Source organism: Misgurnus anguillicaudatus, chromosome 5 (assembly GCF_027580225.2).
Source record: "Misgurnus anguillicaudatus chromosome 5, ASM2758022v2, whole genome shotgun sequence".
NCBI lineage: Eukaryota > Metazoa > Chordata > Actinopteri > Cypriniformes > Cobitidae > Misgurnus > Misgurnus anguillicaudatus.
In genome coordinates this window covers 9,292,144-9,319,479 of record NC_073341.2, presented here as the reverse complement: position 1 = coordinate 9,319,479, position 27,336 = coordinate 9,292,144, and the positions used below count along the sequence as shown (strand labels likewise).

Here is a 27,336-nt window from a genome sequence, read left to right as displayed (position 1 = left end):
CAGAAGTGATTTTTTTAATTAACATTAATGACACAGACTTAAGTAGGTTAATTGAGGTTACTGTCTCTTTAAGGACAAATAAGCACAAACTGGTTTCTGGCTGTAATCTATACATAAACTAAGACATAAACAAATGTTTGTTTCATCACAACATTTCAGCCGTATTGTTTCTGTGATAAAAGTCTTTTCGGATTTTCAGTGGCCGAATATTCGGTGCATCCCTATTCTGCAAAATTTTTGTATTTTTTATTATAAATATAGACTCTACTTTTCAATTTGAATGTGATACATTGAGAGTAAACACACATGGAACAATTTAATTACTAAATTAGTAATCATGGAGTTTATGGATGATGATGACACATTACATTAGGTTGAAATCACTGTTACCAATAAATAAGATTTGGATCAAATAACAAATAATTTGGAGGTTAATCAATGGAGTAAACATGGAAAGGCACCGCAGTTGCAGTTTACTAAATTAGGTCATTTAAGATCATTAACTCTTTCCCCGCCAATGACGAGTTATCTTAATTAATTAAGAGAAAACGCTTTCATGCCAATGACGAGTTTTTACGGCAATCCATATTTCCGCTAATATCCACTAGGTGGCGCTCTTACACAACTTATAAAACACTGAAGCATCCACTGATCCAAAAACAGTAAAAACTTCATGTGTGTTTTAAAGAAACCCACCCATATTTGAGAGGTGGTAAAAAGAGAACAAATAAAGATAGAATGAAAGTTTTATGTTTTATTTGTTTGAAAGCAGAGGGTCTGTTCTTTCATTTGATATATTGTATGTTTATATATTTAAAGGTGCAGTGTGTAATTTTTAGAAAGCTCTCTTGACAGAAATGCAAAATAATACACAAAACTATATTATCAGGGGTGTATAAAGACCTTTTTATAATGAACCGTTATGTTTTTATTACCTTAGAATGAGACGTTTTTATCTACATACACAGAGGGTCCCCTTATCTGGAAGTCGCCATTTTGTGCCGCCATGTTTCTACAGAAGTCCTTAACGGACAAACTTTTTTTTACTAAGTTGTCTCCTTCAATTACATGTTTTTCCAGTGGCGGGTACCAAAGCTTCTTTATCCGTTTCAAAAGAAGGGGTGAGCAGTGGACTGAGCCGTTGGTTGCAATTCGCAACCTCACCACTAGATGCGTTAAAATTTACACACTGCACCTTTAAAGAAGAACATTTTCTGGAAGGCATGAACTTTTTCTGCTGTTTGTTAGTTTTTTTTTATAAAACACTGACGGGGAAAGAGTTAAAAGAAAGTATATTTGCGAATTTTTTAATGAATAATAAAGAGTTTTAAGAATGCACATCATTTACAGTTGAAAGGTCTTCTCTGACCGGCAGTTTGTGTGTTTAAATATGGATTAGGCAGCCAAACGCCTCTTTTCAACTCTTCATTATCATAAAAATCATGTGAGCAAAGCATCAGTACAATTCCCTGACTCTGACTGAAGAGGCATAATTGAATAATTCAATTGAAAAAAAGACCACTGCGATAAAAGACATCATGTGTATCATTTGCCTCATTTTATTTACACTAAAATGAAAACTTCAGTAGTAAAAAAGTTCATATTAACAGCTATTTAAATCTTCAGCATTGTTAAAAGTCAAGCTATACATCATATACAGTCTGTATGTACAGTATGAGTGTGTGTTTGTAAAAGAGAGAGAGAAAGAGAGAGAGAGAGAGGTACAGTAGGTGCTACTGCAGGGTGAAGTACCTGACGAGACTTGGGTCGGGGTTGTAAGGTGGGGGAGGGGTACAGTGAGAGGTGGACACTATAGACTGTGATGGGTGACCTCCATTCACATCACCATTAGACTGCATGTGATGTCCACCCAACATGTTCGTACCTGTAAGGGAACACAGACGGCCTCTCATTTTACTGTTGTTTCAGCAAATCATTTCACTAAGATCAGCAAGTAAATCTATTTCCCCTGAAATAAAACATATTTGATTATTTCTTTTAAGATAAGATATTGAAAATAATTTATAAATGGTTTTATGGACATTAAAAGTATTTCAGTGTCAACAGACTTTGAAGCACCATGCTTTTAAAGGACAATTTATTCATAAATAATGACATTTATTGTACATTTCTCATTGAAGACATTTTGATGGAGATTTACACATATGCATCAAACTCAATCAAACATTTTACACTATATGATCGATGTATACGTGGATAAACGTACCCATATGTGACATGGCTCCAGAGGGCCCTGCGTTCTGCTGGGTCTGCTGTGTTACAAGCTGGTTGACCGAGGGAAGCTTGTTGATGGGCCCATGAATCTTATTCATGTTATTGATGGAGCCATAGTGTGATGGAGATGAAACATGACCCCTGTGAATCACATGAGCCAAATAAAATCAATGTATGGCCTAAATAAAGAGCTTAAAATTAAGGGATTTAAAGGAATAGTCCTTATACTGTCATCATTTACTTTCCCTCATGTTGAAATAACTTTTTTCTTTGAGATGATTGAATGAATACACTTGGTAGATTCAATACATGGCAGTATCTTATAAGAGAGTATTGGCACAAAAGTGGCTTTCTAATCATTCTTATCAAACTAATCTAATCAAACAAGTACCATTGGTTTGATCAAATCACTTTCCAATCCTAAAGGGGTCATTTTCACAGTAAAATTTCACAGTTAAATCATTCAAACCCAAGCATCACGTTCCTGACTTTAGATTACTCGCGCGATTTCATGCATATTTTTAGCTTGAGTTGAATATTTTCAACTTGTGCAAAGACGTGTTTGAGGCGAATAGTGCGTTTTTCGCCCCTCGTGAGTTTGCATCTATTCGCTTCTTTGTGTTGATTTGTACGTTATCTACTTGCGCAAATCGTAGAATTCACGTTTGGTGTGTACGTCACATAACACAACTTATTACACGGCTCGTTGAAATGCTTGATTCTGATTGGCCAGTTGCGACATTTGCAGGTTTGTTATTCCCAGATAACAACCGCTCAAAACTAAAACATGTCTCCCAGATGCTATAAATCATTTTGACTGGTACAGTTTAATATTACACAAAAATGTATATAAATATGTCTTTTAATAACATATATGATATGACATTATATTTACAAATGATTAAACCAAATAGGGTATTCGTGTCCTTTGAAAGTAAACTGGTTTTCCTTGTGGAAGGTCTGCATTCGTTAAAAATTAGCAAATAAAAGATTTCAAATTAATATTTAATGTTTCTTTCCTTACTAATGAGGAAACTAAACTGCAAAAACGGCACCTCAAAAATGATCATGGAAACTTATGACATTGACATCACAACCACTAGCACAGTGGTTTTCAAACTGGGGGCCGCGAGATGGTGCCAGGGGGGCCCCAGTTTTATGACATTTTATGAAATACATTAATTTATCATGAATTCTGTGTAATTAAACCTAAAAAAAAAAGGCCACTAACCAAAAGCACTACTTTTTTGTATAATTTAATGTTTTTTTATTAAAATGTTGAGTTTTAGAACAGTTTTTTTGTCACAAATTTTCTTTGGGGGCCACGAAGGAATGCACCGTACACAAAGGGGGCCACACGCTGAAAAATTTTGGGAACCACTGTACTAGCACATAAACATATAACTTCCTAAATTATTCAAAACCTGCTTGGTGGAACATCATTGCTCATTTCACATGTAATAAAGCCGGCCAATCAGAAAAGTGTTCATTTACATATAGACGTCTTAAAGGAAGCTTAAAAAAGTGTTGAATTGTTTCATAAAAGGTGGAAAGTGTTATCTCACGGAAAGTTGTGTTATAGTCACGAAAAATGTGATTAATTTATTCGTGTCCATGTCACCCGTGCACGGCTTTCTTTTTCGTTTCATTTTCTGTATTGTTTTCTCATTGTTTTTTCATATTTTCTTACCATTGTCGCTTGGGGTTAGGATTAGAATCACTTTCTGTTACATTTTTAGACATCCGAACCCAAACCCCAACTCCAGGCGAGAATTGTTTTAAAAGCGGAAGAAAACCAATACATAAAAGTACATCCTAATGCAAATCCCAAATCTAACCTTAACCCCAAGCGACAATTATTCAAAAATAGGAAAATAATGAGAAAATAATACATAAAATGAAACAAAAAAGTCATGCCATGGAGACGAAAAACTATTTATAGAAATTAATGTGAGTGACACGAAAAAGACATTCGTGCTCAAGGCACGAAAAAAAGCTGAATTTCATGCCATGGACACGAATAAATTAATACAATTTTTCACGACTATATAACACAACTTTCCATGAGGTCATGTTGGAAATTTCATTTAAATTATGATGCACAAAGTTTATAAAAACTGGAAAATGTATTTAAAGTGGACTTTACATACAGTATATTTATGGAGTATTCGTCAGGGAATGACGTTTTATTTTTTATTTATAATTAGTTTTTGTATATGTATTAAATGTGTTTTGGGCATACAGTAAATGAACACTTACTGTCTCTGTAGGATCTGTTGTTGTTGTTGTCTGTAGGAGTCCACTAACTGCTGTGGTACAAACTCCACAAGTTCCAAACTGTCTTTTATCTTCATCAGGATGTCAAAGTTTTCCCGGCCACGCACCTTCACAACAGTCCAAGATTATAAGAATAATATATATAATAATGTAGCAAGAGCCTCCAAATCCAGTCCCAAACACCCCATATTAAAAGTGCCCGTTTCTACACTCACTGGTATGTAAAACATCTCCTCTTCTCCGTGTCGTCTTTTCTTTATGTTGATGGGAGGTCCTGTCATATTGGCTGGAGTCTGTTTGAAATCTATAAAGTCAGGAACAGAGACTCAAGTTAAATGTGAAGAGACACACACACATAGGCCCGTTAAACCCATGAAACGGCTTAAAGAGAACATGTAAAAATTCAATGGTTAGGATGTCAAATATTTCAAGATTTTTCATTCAGACTTAAATATAAGGAACAGAAGGTTTCTCCAATAAAAAGTAGATTTCACTTAAACTCCAACATTAAAATCTTAATAATAAAGTTCTCTTTATTGCTCACTTCGTTTGCAGGCATTTCCATTTTTGGCCACACTGTCATTTAAAGCCTGTTGTTCTCTGAAATGATCCTCGTCTGCTTTGCGATCTCGGCCAGGACACGCACAGATCCGTCCCTCAAACGAACGCCTACCCAGGACCTGTCCGCTGTGAAGAAAGATGCTAAAGTTTAACTTAAAATATAACTATGGGAAGCTCGTCATTTTATCCCATTTGTGTGGCTCGTCATGTCAAAATATGTGTTTGGCGCATCATGTTCATCACACGTCATGTCAAAATGCATGCCTGCCCCAGACGCTTCAAAGAGGTTTATGATGAAATAGACGATTGTGTTTGCCAGATACTTACTTTATCTCATATGTAATCAGGGTTCAGTGTTAAGTGAATGTCTTGCGAGTTTTTTCTGAACGTTATATCTTTTATCATAAACCCTTTCGACACCTGTGCAGCAGGTACGTATTTTGACATGACGCATGATGCACATAGGTCCACATGACGCAAAAAATACATATTTTGACATGACAAGCGACTAGGGTTGTGCAAAAATATCGATACAGCTAACTACCGTGATAATTTTCCACGATAGTGTATCGATATTTCAATCTCTACTATCGGTATTTAAAAAAAAATCCCTCTGTGTGCGTCAAACAACTTTCTCCGCCACTGCTGTGGTTGTCGCTGTCCAGTGGTCTGTCATATATGGCCAATGTCTCAGAAGTTAGCGGGAGTGAAAAAATGGCAGAATTTTTTTTGCTTTAAAACACTTTTACACTTTGGCTTTAAAAAAAAGGTAAAAAAAACAGCTCTATTTTTTTTTAAATTTGATAAAAAAGACAAAGCATTGCAATGTATCGCAGCATGCAGCGTATTGTATCGTATGGCGACACATCGTATCATGGCCCATGTATTGCGATACGTATCGTATCGCAAAGCCCTTGCCAATACCCAGCCATACGAGCTACACACATGTCAAACCGAATGCATATTTTGAATTTCCCGTCCCTTGGAAGAGAAGTCACCGGCCGCCACTAATACCCATGACCTTAGCACTGCTTTCAACAAGCTCTACCAGTTGACCTACATTTTGAAATGAAATGAAATTTGATGTGTCATACGAGTAAATCTCCATCACTCACTCTCGTGTCTCCAGCGTGATGATGATGAGGATAGGCCTGCGATTCATTCCACCAACACAACTGCTGTTGCACATGAAATTATACAGAATGGTTGTGAACTCAGTGCCCACCTTCAGAAACATAGAGATAAAGAGAGAGAGCAATGATTATGAAGTTTGCAATTTTGCAAGTGCCCTCCATAAGAATTGAGACAATAAAGGAATTTGCTGTGGTTTGAAGGTGAATGTGAGACAAAAGTACAGAATGTCACATTTTATTTATTTATGTTCTTCTATGTGAGCATATTAAGACCATTGGCTTACAAGTGTTAAGTGATGAATGCATTAGTTGTTTACACATGAAAAGCAGCGAAGTTTGATCTATTGCTCCTGCAATCTGAGTGGAGACAGACATAGCCCACGTCAGGATGAAACATTGTTGTACTTTGTATGTATTGAAACATAATATAATGTTAGTAAAATGTTACATTCTATACTTTTGCCCCATATTGATCTCACAATATTTTGTCTCCGCTGCAAACAGGGACATTTTGTCTTTACTGTCCCAATACTTATGGATTTAATACCCAACACATTTGTATATATGACATGTATTACCTTTGATCATGTTATTTATGTCATCGGTTGAAAATATATATTTTATTAATGAAATTTTAGTAATTGCATTACAAAATCCACTTCATTCTTTAATGTATGAATCAGGTGTAACACTATATGAACCTGCAGACACCATTCCTCCAACCAGAGGCATTTTTAGCCAAATGGATTTTGCATGGAACTTCAAAATCAAAGAAGCGTCCATTAATGTGTTATTTGTCCTTTAATCTGTTTAATATGCACAATATTATCAATTCTGTGCTGCATCCTTGTCACTTTTCAGAGATTTTTACCGTTTTGATAGTGTTTTGATCGTGTTACATTATTTTATTCTTGCGGGCAGCAGGCGCTGCAGTCACGTCATTAGCGTCTAAGCGCGTTCACGAGCTTTGCTGTTACTGCTGCATTTTGCTATCTGAGGAATTTAAACGTATAAAGAAACGCTCACAACATTTCCAAACCCCAGTACGGTAATATGCAGTTAACCTCCTCTGTGTAGAAAATGTATGGTTTTAAATGTGACCGTCTCGACGTAATAGTAGTAGAGATTTCTAGATTCATCTTCTTGGTACAACGCCAAAGTTCGACTGCGGTCAGGCCACCGGGGCGCGGAATCGCACATGCTCACATATGAGGTAAAATCCGTTCCTCTAATAATTTTATCTAAACATTTTTAAAAATCATTATTGAACATGAAAATCAATCACGTGGCTATAGCTTATGTCATTTTCGTTGTTTATCTACTTTATGGATTTAAAATTGCATAGGATAATGCAGTTGTTGTGCAAAATGCATTAATGACACAATTAAACAAGTCATTAAAAAAAACGTAAATAAACAAAACATGCCGTATCAGATGTAAATATGATACTAATATGTCATTATTCCGATTAAATAGTATTTTATATAAAAGTTAGTCAACACTTTTATTTTGTAGGTTTTTGCATGAAAGCAGCTGTGTTCAGATTGTTAGAAGTGTAAGTGCCATGTAAATGACTGAAAGCTCTATAATATTTCGTTTGATGTCTGTTTATGCACACATTTCTGTGAACTGTGCACACTGTTGTGCCCCCTTAAAAAATTGGTGCATATGACACCCCTGCCTCCAAGACTGAAACTTCAGGTGCCTTTAGGTGGCGCCAACAACTTCACATTAAAACCGAACTGAAGTGTGTCAAACACGTGATTTCGATAACTATAGATATTCCTGCTGAGAATAATCCCTGGGCTATTTTTATCCAGTCAGAACACGTTTAGCATCCTGAAATGAATGATCATTGCTTGGTTTGAAATCAAATAAATGAGGTCAGTGCAGTATGAGAAGACCAGAACTAACCTGAGGAGCTTCATATGGCACGAGAACGCTCTGTCGACCTGTCACAGGGTCATCTACATACTGACACAAATTATTGCCCTCCACTCGTATCAAGTGACTTGCGGGAGCTGTTTGACCTGGAAAAAATAAAGCTGTTCAATTAGAAGAGGAAAGAAAATACAAATATTTCTCATTTGTATTTCATGTGCTTTCTGCTGCTGGGACTTTAAATCTACAGCTTTTAAATATACAGTTTTAACCCAAATTTAGTACAAAATGACAAGGAACATTATGGGGAAAATCTCACTATGAAATATACACATTATATTCTAATACATATTGGCCACAATTAGCACCCACAGAAATGATTGTGAGTAAAAAATCTCGGAACAAGTTTGCAAGCATATGATACGTCAGTCCTTCACGTTCACATAATACTTGAATGGGTGTTTATAAGACTGATACGACACCTTCATAATCGTGACATGACATAAACATAAAGGAGATTTTATGTATGACAACTGTCATTGTCATTTGTTGAATTATGTCATTTTTTAAGCAAAGACGACATCGTTTGAAATGTCTTTGTTATGACAACTTGACATAAACCAATACATCATAAGTTGTCATAAATCTGTCATAAACATGACATAGCAGAATAATTATCAAACTTATGGGTTAACATTAGCTTAAACTGTCATTTAAATGTCATTAAGTGATAATACTCTGTCAAATAGTTTTATAACAACATTATGAATATTTTTCTTGACCTCAACTACAGTGATACAAATTGAAATTGTCATTGTAATCTCAATAAGTGTTAAAACTATGTTCGAATTAATTTTAAATTCCTTTACAAAATGCAAGGATTATACTTTCCTCACACAGAAAGTTCTGAAATTTTCTGACAAAAAATGTAATTAATTTAATATTTTGTTAATGTAATTAACTGTTTTTGCAGCGATATGGACCCAGTGCAACTTGGCTTAAGCCATTATTTTACTGTTTTCATTTAAATATAAAATATAATTTTATCAATTTTAATTATTATTATTATTATTATTGGATGATTGATTTTATTTCTCTAACACCTGGTGGAAACTTAAAAAAACATTATAAACTGAAGAATATTTATGATGCTGTTATAAAACTATTTGACAGAGTCAATTTGTATCATTTGTAAAAAAAAAGTGGTCAGTTATGTTGTCTTGGTAATGTCATAACAAAAACATCTCAAACAATGTCATCATTGCATTAAAAATTGCGTAATTGAACAAATGACACTTAATGACAGTTGTCATAAATGTGCATAAAATCTTCTTCATTTTAATGACACGTGTCATGTCATGATTATGAAGGTGTTATGTCAGGCTTATGAACACCCCTTCAAGTGTTACCCTCTTTTTATACCATTGTCACTTGAGTACAACATTTTGTTAAATAAAATGACACCCTAAAGCAAATCTCAAATCTAACCCCAAACCCAAGCAACAATTTGAAGAAAAAACGAATCCATAAAACGAAATGAAAAGATGCTCAGTATTAAGTGAACGGGAAGGACTGGTGTATCATATGTACGCAAAAGTGGAATTTTGCATATATGTATTGCACGAGTTTTCACACTATGTGCTATTTATACGCACTTCATGCAAAGGGGTTGCTAAATCATGAAAGTGTCCAGCCTAAATATGAAGACACAAAATTACCTCAATCATCCATTACAATGGGAAGAATATAGTTAAATATTGTTCTGAATATCTTTACAAAATTAAAAGCAAACACAATATGGGTTTGGTGCACACAGAATAAAAAATCTAAACCTGACTTGTGGGCCATGTCTGTCCTCTAACCTGAAGCCTGACAGAAAATGAGTGGCGTTCAAAATTAGTGAACAAAATTTAAAGGATGTGGAGAGATCAGTTGCTGTGTATTCTCCAGCCTCATCAGGCATTATAGGATCTGTTGACCGGGGGGCGATAACTGTGACCAACGTCGTGTATGAGAGCTAAACATTTATTTGATTTTTAGTTCTACCACATTTTTCAATGATTTTATTATTTAAAAAAAAAAGAAAGTTCTGAGGAGGACTGTATGGTATATAAGATTTAAAATGAAAAAAAGTGAATGAATTTTATGTACTTTCATTAAACTCCCTTCCGAGTTCATGGTTAGGGCAGCGCTTGACCACTTCTGTGACATGTTCGGCCTTCTTGTATATGGGCATGGCTCGTATCACGCTGCCATTGGGAGGGTTGGCAGCCAGTTTGATCTGAATCGGACAGGTCTTGGCGATCTGACAGTACAGTTTCTTTAGCAATGGCGAGTACTGCAGAAAAAAACAGAGAGAAAACCTTTAACTCATGATGGATATATTGTATATGAACATTTGAAAGCATTGCTACAACAGAAAAGAACGGATGTGAATCTTTAACAGCAGCAACCAGATCCATGTAGTCAAGTTCATCATTGGATGAGACTTTCTCCATTAAACTCTTACACACGCACACGCGCGCACACACACACACACACACACACACGCGCGCGCGCGCGCACATAGCACAAGTCAGAGCTTGTCTAAAACCATAAAAACATCCCAAATATTCCCTCTAAAACACCAAATGTGCAAGCCTGCTTTGTGTGGACTTGTATCAATGTGATTCAGATTTGATGAAAGAGAGATCATACACCAGGTGCAGCAACTGAATAAATATCATTAACACTGTTTGCCACTGATTTGCACTTCATAAATGTTTTGTTTTTGCTCATGAAATGTAAATTAAACAATAGCTTAAAAGTGGGCTACAAATGACAACTGATCCACAAGCATTAACTTTTTTTTTTAGAAACATAATAACTAACTTATAGTACAGATTATTAAAAATTTAGAAAAACAATTACATTTATAAAATAAAACTTTTTTTGGTACAATTTAGTCTATTATGGCCTAAAGATTATCATTAGATTTTAATGCCTCATACAGAATAAATAAATGTAAGATTAGTAGATTTGCAGTAAACATGGCATGGAAGTTTGTTTATTTAACTTAATATTTTTGGTTAAAAATTTCTCCCACACTTTCTCCCACACTGCGAGATTATGTTAGAGATTAAGAAAAAAACATCAACATGCTCTTTTACACGCATGCACATGTGCAAATACTGTAGGACTGTTGGATAGAGACACATAAATCATTGGGTATAGATGGATAAGCACAAGAAGTTGTCTCAACACGCCCGTCTAACAAACTTATTCACAATATCTCACCATTGTTTTACACTGAACCCTATATATCCATAATACATCTAAATGATATCCATTATCAACGTGTTTGATAATTGTAAAAAAAATTAACTGGCACAGGACAGGTACTGGCACAGGACAGGTCATCATGGGTTTGTCTCCTAGTTCAAGTTTTAAATGCACTATAACATTTATTTATGCTTTTGGCAGATGCTTTCAACCAAAGTGACACCGGCGACACGAAGCCGGTGCATTCCCTATCCGATAATTTTTTTCCTTGCTCTAAAAAAATTATCCGTAAACACGAAACCGACGGAAAGCGTAGTATATATGCCGGACCAGTATGGGGCGCTGTAATTCTGCCACAGATATACACTATACACGGAGAAGAAGACTTTGAGCATGCGCATAACCAACGTATGGTGTTGTCCATTATCGCTTGTTGGTCACCACAATTGCATAGAAGTAATAGATTTTGCTGTAATAAAGCTAGTAGGCTTTAGTAGCTTCTGTAGCACGAACACAATCACGTAGTCCGCCATTATTGTTGTTGCTGTTACGTGTGACGCTTCCGACACGTGACGTGATGACGTTTTCGCTTCACAAAATATACGGATTGGCTGTACAGACGAAACCGCAAGGGTGTCGGTTTCAGATTTATCCACTTTAGGACCCGGTTTCAAAAAATAGCGGATTCAGTCTCCCAAAACGCCGGATCCGTGTGGATGAAACGCCAATACGATAACAAATTTATACGTATACGGTGATACGCGTCTCCGTGTGGACAGCCCCTAAAAGGGCATTTAAGCTTTAAATGTTTTATTAGTATGTGTGACCCATGGGAACTGATCCCATGGCCTTTGCGGTGCTAACAACCAATTGAGCAACAGTGTAGTTGCTTTAAATAAGAGTCTGCCAAGTATCAAAGATAAATGTTGACAGTGCATTAAAGGGAACCAGAAAGAGTTCAATGAAAAATGCTGCTGAAAATAATGATTCTTTGATGTTTTTAAAAGAACAGATATACCCACAAAATGAAAATTAGTCCATAAATGACTCACATTAAAGATATATTTGATATTGTATAGGGCTGCGTGTTTCATCACAACGCATATGATGACTAATCACGAGAACAAATGATTGTTTTATGTACCAACGTGGAGCCGGCCAGTTGCCTTTTTAAATTATACACAAATTACAGTACTGTAAAAAGTGAATTGCTTCAATTGGTAACACCTAGTTTTTTTCAACTAGTGAAAAATACTTTTAGTGAAAATTTCAAGTTCATTTTAAGTTACATTTTTAGGTGCTACCAATTTAAGTTGATCCAACTTTACATTTTTTACAGTGAATGTTGTTTACATTTAAATGCAACTTATCAATCTATAAATACGCTTGAAATATATATTGTTTTCTCTCATAAATGTATTGTTTCACTTCAGAAGACATTTATTCACTCACCAGAGTTATATGGATTTCTTTTTCTGATGGGTTTTAAATACGCGGCCTCTATGCAGTGACATTACAAGGCTGATGCAAGATATTATTTTATTTAAAGAGTAACTAAACCCTTAAGCAACTTTTTTAAGTTAATGATCTGTAAGAATGATGCTTTATTAGTGCTGTTCATTGATTTTAGTAAGTTTTTTGACATTTGGATATAAAGTGTTTCAATACTACAATATATGGTGTAAAAACGTGTGCTGCCCTCTTCAGGTTGAACGGTGGCTACTGCAGTTGAATTTTCCTATTGGATGTTGGGTCCAAAAAGTAACTCGTGACGTAAGCAGGTTCAAGCTCACCACGCCCTTGTTACGATCTCACCACATGCTTGTTACGAGCTTAGTTCGTCCCCTCTATCTCCGTTGGGATCTGCCCACTTTTCTTGCATTTTTTAAATATTGCCAGTGGGTGGAGTCAGGCTCTGACCAGGGGTTTAGTTACGCTATAATCCTAAATTTGTTTCGTCTGAAAAAATATCGAAAGAATAAAGCCTAACCTAGGATGACATTAATATGAGTAACAGTGGGCTAATTTTGAGACAGAAAATAACGACCTCACCAGTCGTTTGTGCAAGCACCTTTTAAGTTTTTTGCCTTATACATCAGATAACAATTTCATAAACATTTATGGTTTTAAAGATATTTTGGAGCATCTAACCCCACCCTCACCCTTACCCTAAAGTTTAGGGTATGAATAAAGCCAAATACTTCTAAACCATATAAAACACAACACGCAAGTAAAAGTACAGTCACAGGTATTTATTGCAAAAAACAGTATAAAAGCATTACAAACCATTCGCGTTGCAAATCTTACGAACTGAAGCCATACGATAACTTTATATGATGAAGACCTCTGTTATCAAACCGCACAGTCAGATCTCATTCAAACATAAACCAGCATGACGTAGTCTGTCACAAGGGCCAATAGTGCTTAACATTCTTTGCTAACGTAATGATGCAATCGGTCACGAGACACACGAAAGCCAATGCCTTTTCACATTCATAGATGACATATCATCGCGGCAGTTTCTGAATCATTGTACACCGGATCTGATATTTACAGCAGATCACTTTTGCATCTTTTCTTCATATAAATCGATCGTTTGACCTCTGCACACTTATTTTAAGTACATTTTTAAAAAGTTGTGACTGTTTTGTATGCTGTGTTTATATCATATAATAAATATGTCATGGTCTTGCCAGACCTTGGTGCTAGATTCAGGTCTGAGTTCAGTTGGCAAGACCATGACAGTACTGTGTTCTGTGTGGGGACACGTGGAGTCATATTGTGTATGTGGCTTACACGTGTTCCCAGTGTCTTGTCGCTGTCATGGTCTTGCCAGACCTTTGTGTGAGATTCAGGTCTGATTTCAGAGGGCAAGATCATGGCAGCATTGTGTTTTGTGTGGGGACACGTGTAGTCACATCATGTGTTGGTGTCACGTGTTCCCATTGTCTTGTCACTTTTACCTACTCCCTTATGTGCTCTCGTCTTGAGTAATTAATCATGTGCACCTGTTCCCCATTTGTGTTGTGTCTTTATAATGCCCTCTCGTTCTCTGTCGTGTGCTCGTTCGTTCGTCGAGATTCAGTGTGTTAGTTCATGTCCTTCGTGTTCCTGAATCTCAGCATCAGAGTCTGTGTTATTTTTGTATCCAGTGTTTGTTTCCCGGTTTTGTGTTACTTCATCATAGTTTATCACCTGTTTTACCCCCTCGTGGGTTTTTGTGTTTGTTATTTCAATAAACCTTCAGTTTATTTTATTCACGTCTGCGTTTGGGTTCTCTTCCGTTATTCGTACTGTGACAAAATAAATGGATACGTTATTTGCTCTAAATGCCTGAATAGTGTAATGCAGTGGTTTTCAAACCCTGGGTCGCGACCCTCTGGTGGGTCGCGGAAATTAAAAACTGGGTCGCCAGAAAGATTAAAAAAAAATGTTACTAAAATAATTTATTCAATTTTATTATAAAAACTATAATAATTACAACACACTTGAATAAAAGCACAGTAAAAATATATTTTAAATACACAAAATAAAAAAATACTCCACCTCTGTGTCACATGACCCATGTGCGTGCGCAGCTTACTGTATTAAATTCATAGACAGTAGATCAAATTGCGCACGGGGTCAGAGCCATTTTTTAAATGATGCAAGGGGAAATAAAAACTCCTAAATAAAAATAAAAATGTGTTTGGTCTGATGTGAAAAAATATATATTTTATGTATTTGATTGGTTTGTCGAAAGTGAGCGCGGAAATGTTTAGTTGTTTGCTAAGCATAGCGCCACCGTTAAGACACGAGTGTTGCAGTGAGACTAGTCTCGCGTAGCCAGACCTTCAATTTTCGCTGCTTTTTCTGGACAAAGCCCGCCCATGAGCTGTTTGACCGACATGTCCAACAACCAATCACAGTTTGTTTCATCTAGCGTCACGTTTCGGACTCCCCACAATCACGAGCCGGCTGGCAACAATTCAGTTATTGAAATAACCAGATGCAACCGAATAGCATCTAAATAAACAACATTACTCACCATATAACAACGTTGTTCACTTCATCAACAACCACACCAATGAGACGCTCCCGGTAAACATCTGTTTGAAGCATATCTCTCCACTTTTTAACACATACAAGCAATTCAGGAGAACCAAACTTTTTGACTCCACTAACTGCCTCAAGCAAAACTCTTGGACGTCTTTTAGAGAGTCGATGCCGCGAACTTTGCATATTTTTGAGAATTCAATGTTTAGCTGACCATGTTAACCGATCATTATTTATTATTCACGTGAACACGACTGATTCTCTTCCTCAAGGGAACGTCAGAGCTTTGTTTTTCAGGAACCGAAACTAATCGCAACACTCATATCTCCTGGAAATCCGGTTTATTTCAACAAATCAAAGACGACTTTAACATTCTCACAGGGTTTCCAGAAAAGTGTACGAAAAACATCAGACGTTCAGCCAACAGTTTGTGGGCGTGACGTCTGAGGCTGAGACTACAGTGAGACTGACACGTTATGGTTCTGCTGTTATCTTTGAACTATTTTCGCTGCTGAAACAACAAAAACAGTCAACATTGTGTCCAAAATGTAAGTGACTAAATATTAATTACTTGTTTAGTGAACTGTCATATAAAATCGGTAAATTTTCAACCGTGATGTGATGCTGCTTAACTGTGTCATGTTATTAAAAACTTATTATGTTTAACCCACTTTGTTAACACACTCGCTCACTTTGTGTTTGCTGAGCTTATTTGTTTAACTAAGCGTTATTACATTATGCACTTTCGGTTGCCATTGAGACTAAAGGATGCAGAATCATTAGCGTGTTCTGTTTTGGTGATTGTTATTGGCGTTTTAATCTAACGTTACTTGTCCCTGATAAGCAGACAAGTGTTGAGAGAGCCCTGCGACGTGTTTTTAGACTGCTTCAGTAGGCTATGTCCAATCTTTACGACTCCTCCGTTGCGTACGTCAGTTCTTCCTAGTTTTTTGTCCATTATCATAATTAATGATATTATGAATTGCAGTGAGGTTGATCTCATTTGTGCCCCCTGAAAAAATGAAATGCCCGTCCGGGAATTTGTGTTTGGCGTCGGGTCTGCTCATTTGGTAAGTTATACATACAGATGCGCGCGTGCACGTTTCACCGGGCTCACTCCACTCTGATGGCTTTCGCCACCGCCCTGCTTCATTCTACTAAGGGGGGAGGGGGGGGGGGGGATTTAGAGTGTGGGTCGCATAATTTTTATTTTTTAAAATTAGGGTCGCTCCTAAAAAAGTTTGAAAACCACTGGTGTAATGTGTAATAAAATGCAATTAATCCTGGTGGTTTAAATTGAAAATGTTATCCCTGTACATGTCATCATAGCAAAATTATACCCCAAAATAGCATTTTATACCCTAATATATAAAGTTACAGAGAGAGGCGCTAATTTAGTAAATTGGTCGTATTTGGTGAAATGGATAAACGACCAAAGCAATGGGTTGGAGGATATGTTGCTAATTTTAATTTTTGGGTGAACTACACCTTTAAAAGGATAGTTCATCCAAAAATGAAAATTAGCCCATTGTGTACTCATCCTCATGTTGTACTAAACCTGTATGAGTTTTTATATTCTGTTAAACACAAAATAATGCATTTTCATAAATGATGATAAGTACACCGTTGACGTTACCCATTGACTTCCATAGTATTTGTTTTTCCTGTTATGGAAGTCAATGGGTTCCTGTGAACTGTGTGCTAATCATCATTTATCAAAATATCTTTTTTGTGTTCAACATGGGAGTGAGTAAATGATGACATTAATTTTTGGGTGAACTATCCCTTTAACTCTTTCCCCGCCATTGATGAGTTAAATCATCAATTAAGAGAAAATGCTTCCCTGCCAATGATGAGTTTCTATGGCAATCCATATTTCTGCTTTTATTCACTAGGTGGCGCTCTCACCCAACTTATAAAATACTAAAGCATCCACTGATCCAAAAACAATAAAAACTGTGTATGTTTTGTTCATTGTTCTGAATCTGATCTCTAACAAAAGTCTTGAAAAACATTTCTGGAAGGCATTAAACTTTTGTGAAAATCATAAAAAACGCTGACGCCGCCTGGCAACTTTTTTTTTAAACGCTGGCGGAAAAAGGTTCATCATGGAACCTTCTTATGGTTACTGCAATGTTTCTCAACCCTCGATGCTGGAGATCCACAGCCTTGCACAGTTTACTTTGTATGTATGTATCTTTTATTTGAAACACCTGATTCAATACACCAGCTCTTTACCAAAGACATCTATGGGTTGAACTGAACGTCAAATAAGAAATTCAGCAGACTATAGGGGATTATATCGTTCAGGGACTATACCGTTGCGGAGTTAGTTTTCTAAAAAACTAAATAATGAAAAGTTCTCTGTGAATTTAGACTATAGTTGGTGCACAGAAACATGCAGCTTAATAATAATTCATAATAAAAATATTGGTATTAGAATTAAAACAGGTTTCACAGATTGATGTCTCCGGAGAACCTTTATAAGTTTCACATAAAGCTTTTTGATTTTCTGTAGTACTTGTTCTTGGAATAAGTGTTATAAGGTGGAATAAGACGATAGGCTAGAGGAAGGTTAGCTTAGGAAAGGCGCACGTTTGGGCAAGCTCTGCGGACTAGGTGATAATGATGAGTCTGACAGCCTGATGGACATGTTTCAGCATGCCACCCACAAATTCAGCCACCCGCAAATTCTGTCAATAAATTCACAAATGTGCTGCCTATGCTGACGCTTGTGAAATTGCAGCCGGCGTCACACTGGCCACTTCACCCATTTCTTTTTTTTTATATATATATATGCTGTGGGACAGCAATGCAATAAGGACAAAGACCAGACAAAGTAATGCCACTTCGATAACGCCCTGTTCAAATCAGTCAGGCCAAGAGGAACGTTTTATTGACCTGGTCAGATGTTTCTATTAAAAATCCAACTTAAAACAAATGAGACAATTGTTGATGTAAGAGCACACCCAGCAATAACATACGTGTGGATGGCATTGCTCAGATTGTCTAGTTTAAAAAAAAAAATTCACATCCGAACTCAAAGCCTGTTAAGAAAGAGCTTCACATGAGATCAGGGTACATGATGTATTTTTTGAGAGTTGGCTGGAATAGTAGTTTCCTGACATGTGAAAACAAGTATTCTTTAAAGGGAGGGCGGGGCAATCCTTTTTCTTGAAACAATTCTTGTTTCATTAAAATATTCACCTTAAAAACCCAAAGACACATTTGCTTTCATATTGTAACAAAGTAAAAAATAATATTTTTTATGTTTTAGTTTAATGAAAATTGAGCAAATCGTAAAGGTTGACAAGGAAATATATAAGGAAGGTGTTCTTTTAACTGAAAACTACAAATCCTGCCTATATTACTTAGAATAAGTGTAAGCTTGAAGTATACACCTGCATGCACTCAAGTGCTGGGTTACTTTCAACCCAGCGTTGGGGCAAAAACGGACAAACCCAGCCACTGGGTTAAATGAACCCAAAAAATGTTTACATTTGACCCAACAATGAGTTGAAACAACCCAGCATAGGTTAACTTAAATTACAACCCAACATGTTGCTCATCTTTTATTGACTCAACGCTGAAGCAAAACGTTTAGAGTAAACATTCACATCATATATTATAGCAATAAAAATGACATTATTGATCATTGTAATTTAGGCAGAAGTCAACCAGACAAATGATGGCCTACAGAAAGAGCCAAATAAGTTCTTATAGCTATTAACCAAATCTGCATACAGCATATCCCTGTGTGTTTGAACAAAAATCTGTTCATTAGATGCACCCATAGGTTTGATTTTGGGAGGAAGGATGCGCTGGCTTTGGGGCGTGTTTAGACCCGTTTACTGACTATGAGGGTAAAATCTAGCAAGAGCAGCATCAAATACCCCAGAAGCAAAGACGTGCTCAGACTTGCCCTGCTTATATGCCAACAATAAAAAAGTGGTGGGGTCTTTATTGGAAAAGCTGAGGTGTCAGAACTCATTTTCATCCCTTACGACAGCTCAGTATTCACTCTGTATAATGTGCGTAATAATCGAGAGCGAGCTTTTAAATAGTTATGACTGACTGGCGCTCAATTTTGTGATATACTCTGTGATATAATTAGGGCCTTAAAAACACACGGTGGCATAAATGAAAGAGGTTCAGAACCTTGGACAGAGACATGGTCTCAGGCCTTTGACTGCCAGGTCTGTTGTTACGGCATACTTCAACAATGCAATGTTTCCCCAAAATGTCATTCCAATGAAGTCTTGCGATTGAATACAAACATTTAAGCATTTGTCAGACACTTTTATCCAAAGCCAATTACAGTGCATTACAATGTATGCATTGTTTATCAGTATGTATGTGTGTTGCCAAGCTTTGAACCCTACTGCTAACGCAATGCTCTACCACTGAGCTACACAAGAGTACAAACACATCTATCACACTATGCATGTATTGGCAATGATCTGGAAATGTCACTTAAAGGGGACATTTCACAAGACTTTTTTTCAGATGTCAAATAAATCTTTGGTGTCCCCAGAGTACATATGTGAAGTTTGAGCTCAAAATATCATATGGATCATTTATTATAACATGTTAAAATTGTCACTTTGTAGGCATAAGCAAAAATGTGCTGTTTTTTGGGTGTGTCCTTTAAAATGCAAATGAGCTGATCTCGGCACTAAATGGCAGTGCTGTGGTTGGATAGTGCAGATTAAGGGGCAGTATTTTCCCCTTCTGACATCACCAGGGGAGCCAAATTTCAATGAGCTATTTTTTCACATGCTTGCAGAGAATGTTTTATCAAACTAAGTTACTGGGTTGTTCTTATTCACATTTTCAAGGTTGATAGAAGCACTGGGGACCCAATTGTGGCACTAAGACATGGAAAAAGTCAGATTTTCATGATGTCCCCTTTAAACTTGTATTTATCATGTGGATGTCCATTTTACCACTGTTATTATGGTGGTTAACTGTTTTTAAGGCACAAAGCAGATTAACAGTCATAAATATCACTAAATGAAACATGCGGTTTAATGTTGTAATTCATACAAAACTTTGCTGTAAAATATATCAACTTTGCATAATGCATAACATTTTCTCATTGTATTTTTTTTATACTTCATAGGGTGCTTTACGTCTTTTTAAGAGAGAGAAAAAACGTGCCTAGAATGGAAGGTGGTTAAATGAAGCATGTCTGATGCTGTATAAAAATATTAGAGGACATATTGTACGGTATAGTGTCGAAAGATTATCACCATAAACCAGGGGCGTAGCTAGAATTTTATTTTTGGGGGGTCCCATCTTAAATTTGAGGGCGCAACTCTCTCTCTCTCTCTCTCTCTCTCTCTCTATCTATCTATCTATCTATATATAGCTTAACACCTATAAATAAAACAGCTTAACACCTGTACACATTTAAAACAGCATATTTACTTCACCGTTTTAGCAGAACATGAAGTAGACTCAAATGATGTAGATGGCACATTTTCTTCTTCTCGCTCATCTTTTCGTGCTTTTTTGAAAAAGCGTAATATTGTACTTTGCATGCCAGCTGCCATTATCACCAAATATTAATGAACTCTCCTACAAAGATGACAGCATAAGTTACTCACAACAACACTTGACATGAGCTAATCCAATCAAGTTTGAAAACAGCTGTCAATCAGACTAAGAAATCAATATTTTCTTATTTTATTTATTTTATTTTAAGCAATTGGAAATCTGAGGGGGCGAACATGTAAATGAGGGGGCCAAGGCCCACCCAGGCCCCCTCGTGGCTACGCCCCTGCCATAAACGCCTCTCAATGTGTACTTAATTATGCTGCTTATTTTAAACTGTATGAATTTGCAATCTTATAAATAATAAATTGTTTATGTTATGGTTTTGTGATCCGGGGGGGACAACATTCTGTAGGAGGAAATAACACAAATCTGACTCAAACCTGCATCACCCAAGCATCCTCAGAGCAAAACTCTCTTTGGTCATGGTGATGAAAAATTATTACAGCAAATTAGACATGATAGCACAGTCTTTTAAGTAAGGATGTTATTTAAAGAGCATTTAAATGCAATTTGTTGTTTGACTTTTGAGAATGATTCATTCAATTTACTCACTTTTTTGAGGTAAGTGGTTGCAATCGATTTATTTAAGCTACATTTAAACAAAAAAAAAATAGCTTAAATAAATTGATTGCAATGACTTACCTTAAAAAAAAATTGTAAATTGAATGAATATTTTTTTGTCAGTGATATGGGCACTTTTTATGATACTTCAGCAGTGTTTATCTTTGTCTGGTCTTATCTTGCTGTTTGTAATTTGACAGCCCCCATCCATCTATCCCTTCCCCAAACCCACTTGCCTTCTGCAGGGTCACAAGTGAATTGGAGTCTATCCCAGCATCCCCAGTCCCCATTCCCTTTTTATTATGTGTATAAACATCTTTTGAGGAAAGAAAGTCCAACAAATAACAAATCTGAAGTAAGAAAGCACAAAGACAAGTCAGTCAAATCAGAAAAGGTAGTTAGGGAAATGTATACTCATCAGTGATTGGGCAAGTCATTTGTCAGTTACACCATGTTTGTATTTTATGTTGCTTATTTTTGTTTGCAAATCTATTGTATTTTGTGACAATTGTTATTCTTTTAAAATATTTAAATATGTGGTCCTTCAGCATTTAATTTAACTATATCTTTAACACAGTAGATCTTGTAATATTCACTTTTTACAGATATCGCTACCTAATCTTATATTATTAGTAGTATATTATAATATTACCTAATACATCATTCTATAAGGAAATAATTTCAAATACCTCTATGTTCTCAATTTCTTGACAAGATTCTAAAATATAGTTTGAAATTGAAATAAGAGTATTAGTTATTGCATTATTCGTAGGCCTAACACATTTTAATACCGCCATGTACTCCATCCTTGACTATGTTCATAGTAGGCCTACACTGAAAAAAAAAGGCTAGATTCACTTAAAAATATAGTGCATCACTTTGCATCCATTTTTTAAAGAGCCACACAGATCCAAAATCAAAACTAACCTTTATTGCAGTGTGTCATGTAGCTGTCCATCAATGTAAACAACGTGTAAAGTAGTTGAGCCAAAAAGTGCATGATTAATAAAGTTATTGGCTTCTAAGTAGGGAGTCGACTCTGAATCGCTGAATCGTTATATGGATTGAATCTCCTGCTTGACTTTGTCCACGTCACAATGAGTGTAAAATTGTTAGTTTCTATCGTCTTTTTATTGCTTGGATTAATGATGAATTTTGTCGTTGTTTAAACTCTATACTGTCAGAGTCACGATAGCAAGCGGCTTATGCTGCACTTACGGTTTTGCTATGACCCGGTTAGCTTACATAAATGCTTAAATGAGTGTAAAATTGTTAGTTTCTATCGTCTTTTTTATTGCTTGGATTAATGATGAATGATGTCGTTGTTTATACTCTTAATATACTGTCAGAGAGTCACGTTAGCAAGTGGCTAACGCATGCTCACTTACGGTTTTGCTATGACTCCGTTAGCTTACATAAATGCTTAAATGAGTTTAGGCAGACTGAGTCGTTGAACGGCTTCACGCGAATCGTTTGGGGATCTCTGAGAAATGGGGTCATTTTAAATTTATTTTTTGAGAAAATTACAGTGTTTTTTAACCTTGCATGCATTTAAACCTGTTGTCCGGGACTTATAAACAGTGATAGGATGCTTAAAATTGTCATCTTACTGGCTCTTTAAAGTAAGTATTATATGCAATTTATGCAATTACTTAAAATTTTAAGTAAAACTTACTTAAAAAAGTGGATGTAAAAATGATGCACTATATTTTTAAGTAAATCCAGCATATTCTTTTCTACAGTGTATAAATTTGAATAACTCCATGTAACTTCCTAAACTATACTTAAAACTGCCATGCTTTTGTTGTTCTCTCCAATTTTCACCAATAATTAATCTATGAGGTTTACTTAGAGGAATGTTTCAGGTAGCAGCGAGAAGCTCACTATGGATCAAGCAGATCAGTCAATGTGCCTCCATGCCTCTCCCAAAGCAGCCTGAGGCTACACAAACCCTGCAGCACCGAATGTTAACCCATCAGTCTGCCACAGAATGAGTCACCTACCGCTAACATCCTAATCCCAGATATCCTTGCAAGCTTTTGTAATTTACCTGGAAATTCCCTCAATTTGAGGATAGATCCTTGATACTTTTCCCTGGTCTCTTTATACGGATAAAGTAAACAGGTAAATGGTTTTAAAGTGGGTGGCAGAATGAAAATAAAAGCCGGGGCAAAAAAGGGTAACAAGGCAAGCAGCTTCTTGTCTTATTGTGATGGACATTTACCCTCTGTTGAGGAGGTTTTCATATAAGTTTTGTCTTCCATGTGAAGAAGTAAGGCTTTATTACTAAAGAGGTCGAGCGATAGTGGATTGTACCGATACTGATAACTAGGTTGGTCCGTACTTGCTGATAACCGACTAATCGACCGCTACTGGATAAAAACAACCAGTAAAACAGTAACAAAAAGCAATAAAACAACTGTACTGAACCATGAACATGTGCTAAATGAAATAAATGTATAATAAAAAAAGTATATTAATTTTAAATATAATATATATAATATAAGTATTGAAGTAAATACATCTGTGAAATATTCCCACTGGTAACATTGAAATTACATAAATGTCTATTATATGTTTAGTCTTGTAATGTTTGAACACAAATCAAAAAACAAAAGTTGTATTGCAGTGATGATGAAAAAGATCTGAAATTAGATTTTTATTTGTTAAGCATGTAGCTGCAGCTGCATATAGTTCGCTTTCTTTCATTATTAACTTAAAAGGTGCAGCTTAGCTGGCTAAATCATGGATAAAAGTAATCAGATGGATAAGCTAATGTAAATAGATGTTAATAATCATGACATTAAACATTTGGGTTGGATTTATCTGCATGTATTTTTGTTTGAGGTACTACTAATATTAACGTCCTGTCAACTTTTTTAAGCCAAAACTTACTAGGTTGAATTGACTTGCAAAACCAAGTTGTTTTAACTTCATGCTGCATTATTTTTTTTACAGTGAATGAACTATCGATACCGATTAATTGGTCAACCTCTATCTCTGCTCATTGAAAGACATTAAAGCCTTTAAAGACGCCATTAAAGGCGCTCTAAGCGAATTGACGCGTTTTAGACCATAAAACATTTTTTGTTACATACAGCAAACATCTCCTCACTATCTGCTTGCTGCCTGTCCGCTGATCAAACTGTAAAAAAACGCGATCTCTGTAGACAGCTCAGGCTCGACAAACGGCAATATCAACATAGTGGTCAAACCTAGCACAACAAAACATAACAAAGTGTTCCAGCCAATAAACGACAAGAAGGATTTGGGGGTGGGGGTTGGGCGCGTTCATGAAAGCACGGACGGGAGAGGGAAGCGTTAGCTACGCTCCGTTTGTTTGAAAACAGTTCAAACATCAACAGGAAGTGACGTCGTACATTATTCGCTTAGAGAGCCTTTAAGTCACAATTGGACAAAACACGATTATGCAAGTATGTCTAAATATTGGCAAACTTAAGAAAACATACCAAACTTACTACCGTTTCATCGGACGCACGTGGTCTGACTTTTAATGGTCTGACTAGTTGCTAAACGGATCTCTTGAACAAATGCCTCGTTGAAAATAACAAATGTTTTGGTTTCCTAGGTAATCTACGTGTTGTTTTTTTGCTTGTTATATAAATAAACTACGTTTAAAGAACTTTGTTGTTATTTATTCTTAGCGGAGTTTACCGGAAGTTACGTGCAGACCACGACAGCCGCTTGTTTATGTTGTTACTGCTGAAACCATCTATACAATACCAACTTTAATGATTTATCTTATACTTAGGCTACATAAAAGGTATTACTGTGGCTATTTAAAAAGCACGAGAAGCCCTTTTATATGTCCAGCTCCAACTTTCTATTTTCATAAATATGTTAAACAGGACAAAAATCAATGCTATAGATTTGTACAAAGTCCTTACTGTATGGAAGTCTTCATACTATAAAAAACACATTTTCACTGACTTTCTTGGCATAGTATTTCCTAGAAGTGCTTTGCTTTATAGTTAAGCATCAATATCAATTGTATTTCAGGCCCCTTTAAAATCAAGATGAGTTTGATGAGTGTGACCAAACGATGACAATCTAAATAGCCATACATTGTTAAAAAAAATGCAGCATTTTGTCAAAACAACATTTTTCACAATTATATTTTTATTTTTAAATTATATTAAATTATATTTTTATTTTTATTTTTATTATGTTACTTTAACTTAAAAAATTAAGTTAATCCAACTTGTTTTTTAATAAGTTATGTCAACTTATCACAGGTCAAACTTAAAATAGTTGAATTGACTTGCAAAAACCAAGTTGTTTTAACTTTATGCTGCATTTTTACAGTGTTAATTTTATTATTTGCCTATATACCTACTGTATAAATATTAAAGTCAAGTGATACAACCAGACAATAACAATGCTAATATTCCAAGCATGTCATGTAAATTGATTTTCAATAGCGACTCTATCTAAACTAGATATATCTTTTTTTTTTTTAAATACAAATACATAAAAAATGAAAGTACTTTTAAAGTTCAGCTTTCAAAGCTGTTTACTCTACTTTAAACCAGTCATCAAATTACTATTAAAATATCGCCTATTATTTGACACTTTTGCTTGCATAAAAACAAATCTTATAATTAAAATAATCACACAAATCACGTAAGCATGAATATACAGTTTTTCTACAATGTCAAGCTATAGTATGTCGAGTATAGAGTGTCACTATAAAGTCCAAGATCACTGTCATAACTGTAACAAAAAATCCTTATCACTCCATTCATGCACACATGACACCTCCATGATGTAATAAATCAATCAAAGTCCAGGACTGGGTAATAATTTCCACATAACCTCTGTACCAAACAAACAGGTGAATTAAGATATACAGAATGAAACATCAAACTATTTCTTTATTATACTACGGGTCTGTTGAATGCTTTATTCTGATTGGCTTAGAAGTGTGCCACATGCATTATTTTTCGATAAACGCACACCTGACCTATCAAATGTCTTAAAATAACCACCAGAGCAATGTATTTGGTTACCGAGGTATAAGCAGAATAATTGACTCCAGTCTTTGAATTATTTGAAAATAATGCTGTGGTGTAACGTCGTCAATTATTTCTTACACATACCAGCTGCTTGTGAAAATGCAATACAGAGACAACAAGCTTTATAGTAATTGCCAGTATTATGGTTTAAATGTGAGTCTGGAGACATGCTTAAAATGCAGAACCTGATTCTTATCCTAAAGTGTAAACAGCAATCTCTGCCTAAAACTCCATTCAGGCCCATTTTGGAAAGGGTTGACAAAGACCAAGTCTTTGAGCATAACGTGACGTGCCAAAGGTGACAGTTTTCACAGGGAGCCACTGAGTGATGGCCATAGCACTCACCTTTCTGGCTGTGCTATCACCTTACACTTCCACATCAAGTCAAAGAGCAAACCTCACGCTTGACTTCAACCAGCAAACAACCCAAGAGCCACCCAACACAAGAAAAAGCCTCATCTCCTGTTTCAGAGGGTCAACTCAATGACAAACTGATGTAGCACCTTTCTGCATGGCGACACTAAACTTTGGGGAAAACACTGACGGCTTTGGTTTCACGCCATTACTGTGATTTCTTCTCCGTGGACACCACACGTTCTGCTTTCAATGCCAAGCATTATTATTACTATTGGGCAGCGTTTAAACAGTTACAAATGTTCAAAAGTTAACTCTATTATTGCTTATTAAACGAATGTGCAGAGGTGGAAAAAGTACTAAAATATTGTACTCAAGTAAAAGTAAAGTTACTTTAATAATATTTTACTTAAGTAAAAGTAAAGTTACTTGTCTAAAAATCT

General features: G+C 35.8%; 1 protein-coding gene across 2 annotated transcripts in view; it reads right to left on the bottom strand.

Annotated features, from left to right (window-relative positions):
* The window catches only part of tp73 (tumor protein p73), a 46,231-nt gene that overhangs the window by 3,974 nt on the left and 14,921 nt on the right, over positions 1 to 27,336 (bottom strand). For both annotated transcript variants that reach the window (XM_055168329.2, XM_055168330.2), the window contains exons 5-12: positions 10,239 to 10,425; positions 8,121 to 8,236; positions 6,189 to 6,298; positions 5,057 to 5,199; positions 4,728 to 4,816; positions 4,495 to 4,619; positions 2,228 to 2,376; positions 1,753 to 1,885 (exon numbers count right to left, since the gene is read on the bottom strand). In XM_055168329.2, the coding sequence (XP_055024304.2) occupies positions 1,753 to 1,885; positions 2,228 to 2,376; positions 4,495 to 4,619; positions 4,728 to 4,816; positions 5,057 to 5,199; positions 6,189 to 6,298; positions 8,121 to 8,236; positions 10,239 to 10,425 (1,052 nt within the window). The remainder of the gene's footprint in view (positions 1 to 1,752; positions 1,886 to 2,227; positions 2,377 to 4,494; positions 4,620 to 4,727; positions 4,817 to 5,056; positions 5,200 to 6,188; positions 6,299 to 8,120; positions 8,237 to 10,238; positions 10,426 to 27,336) is intronic.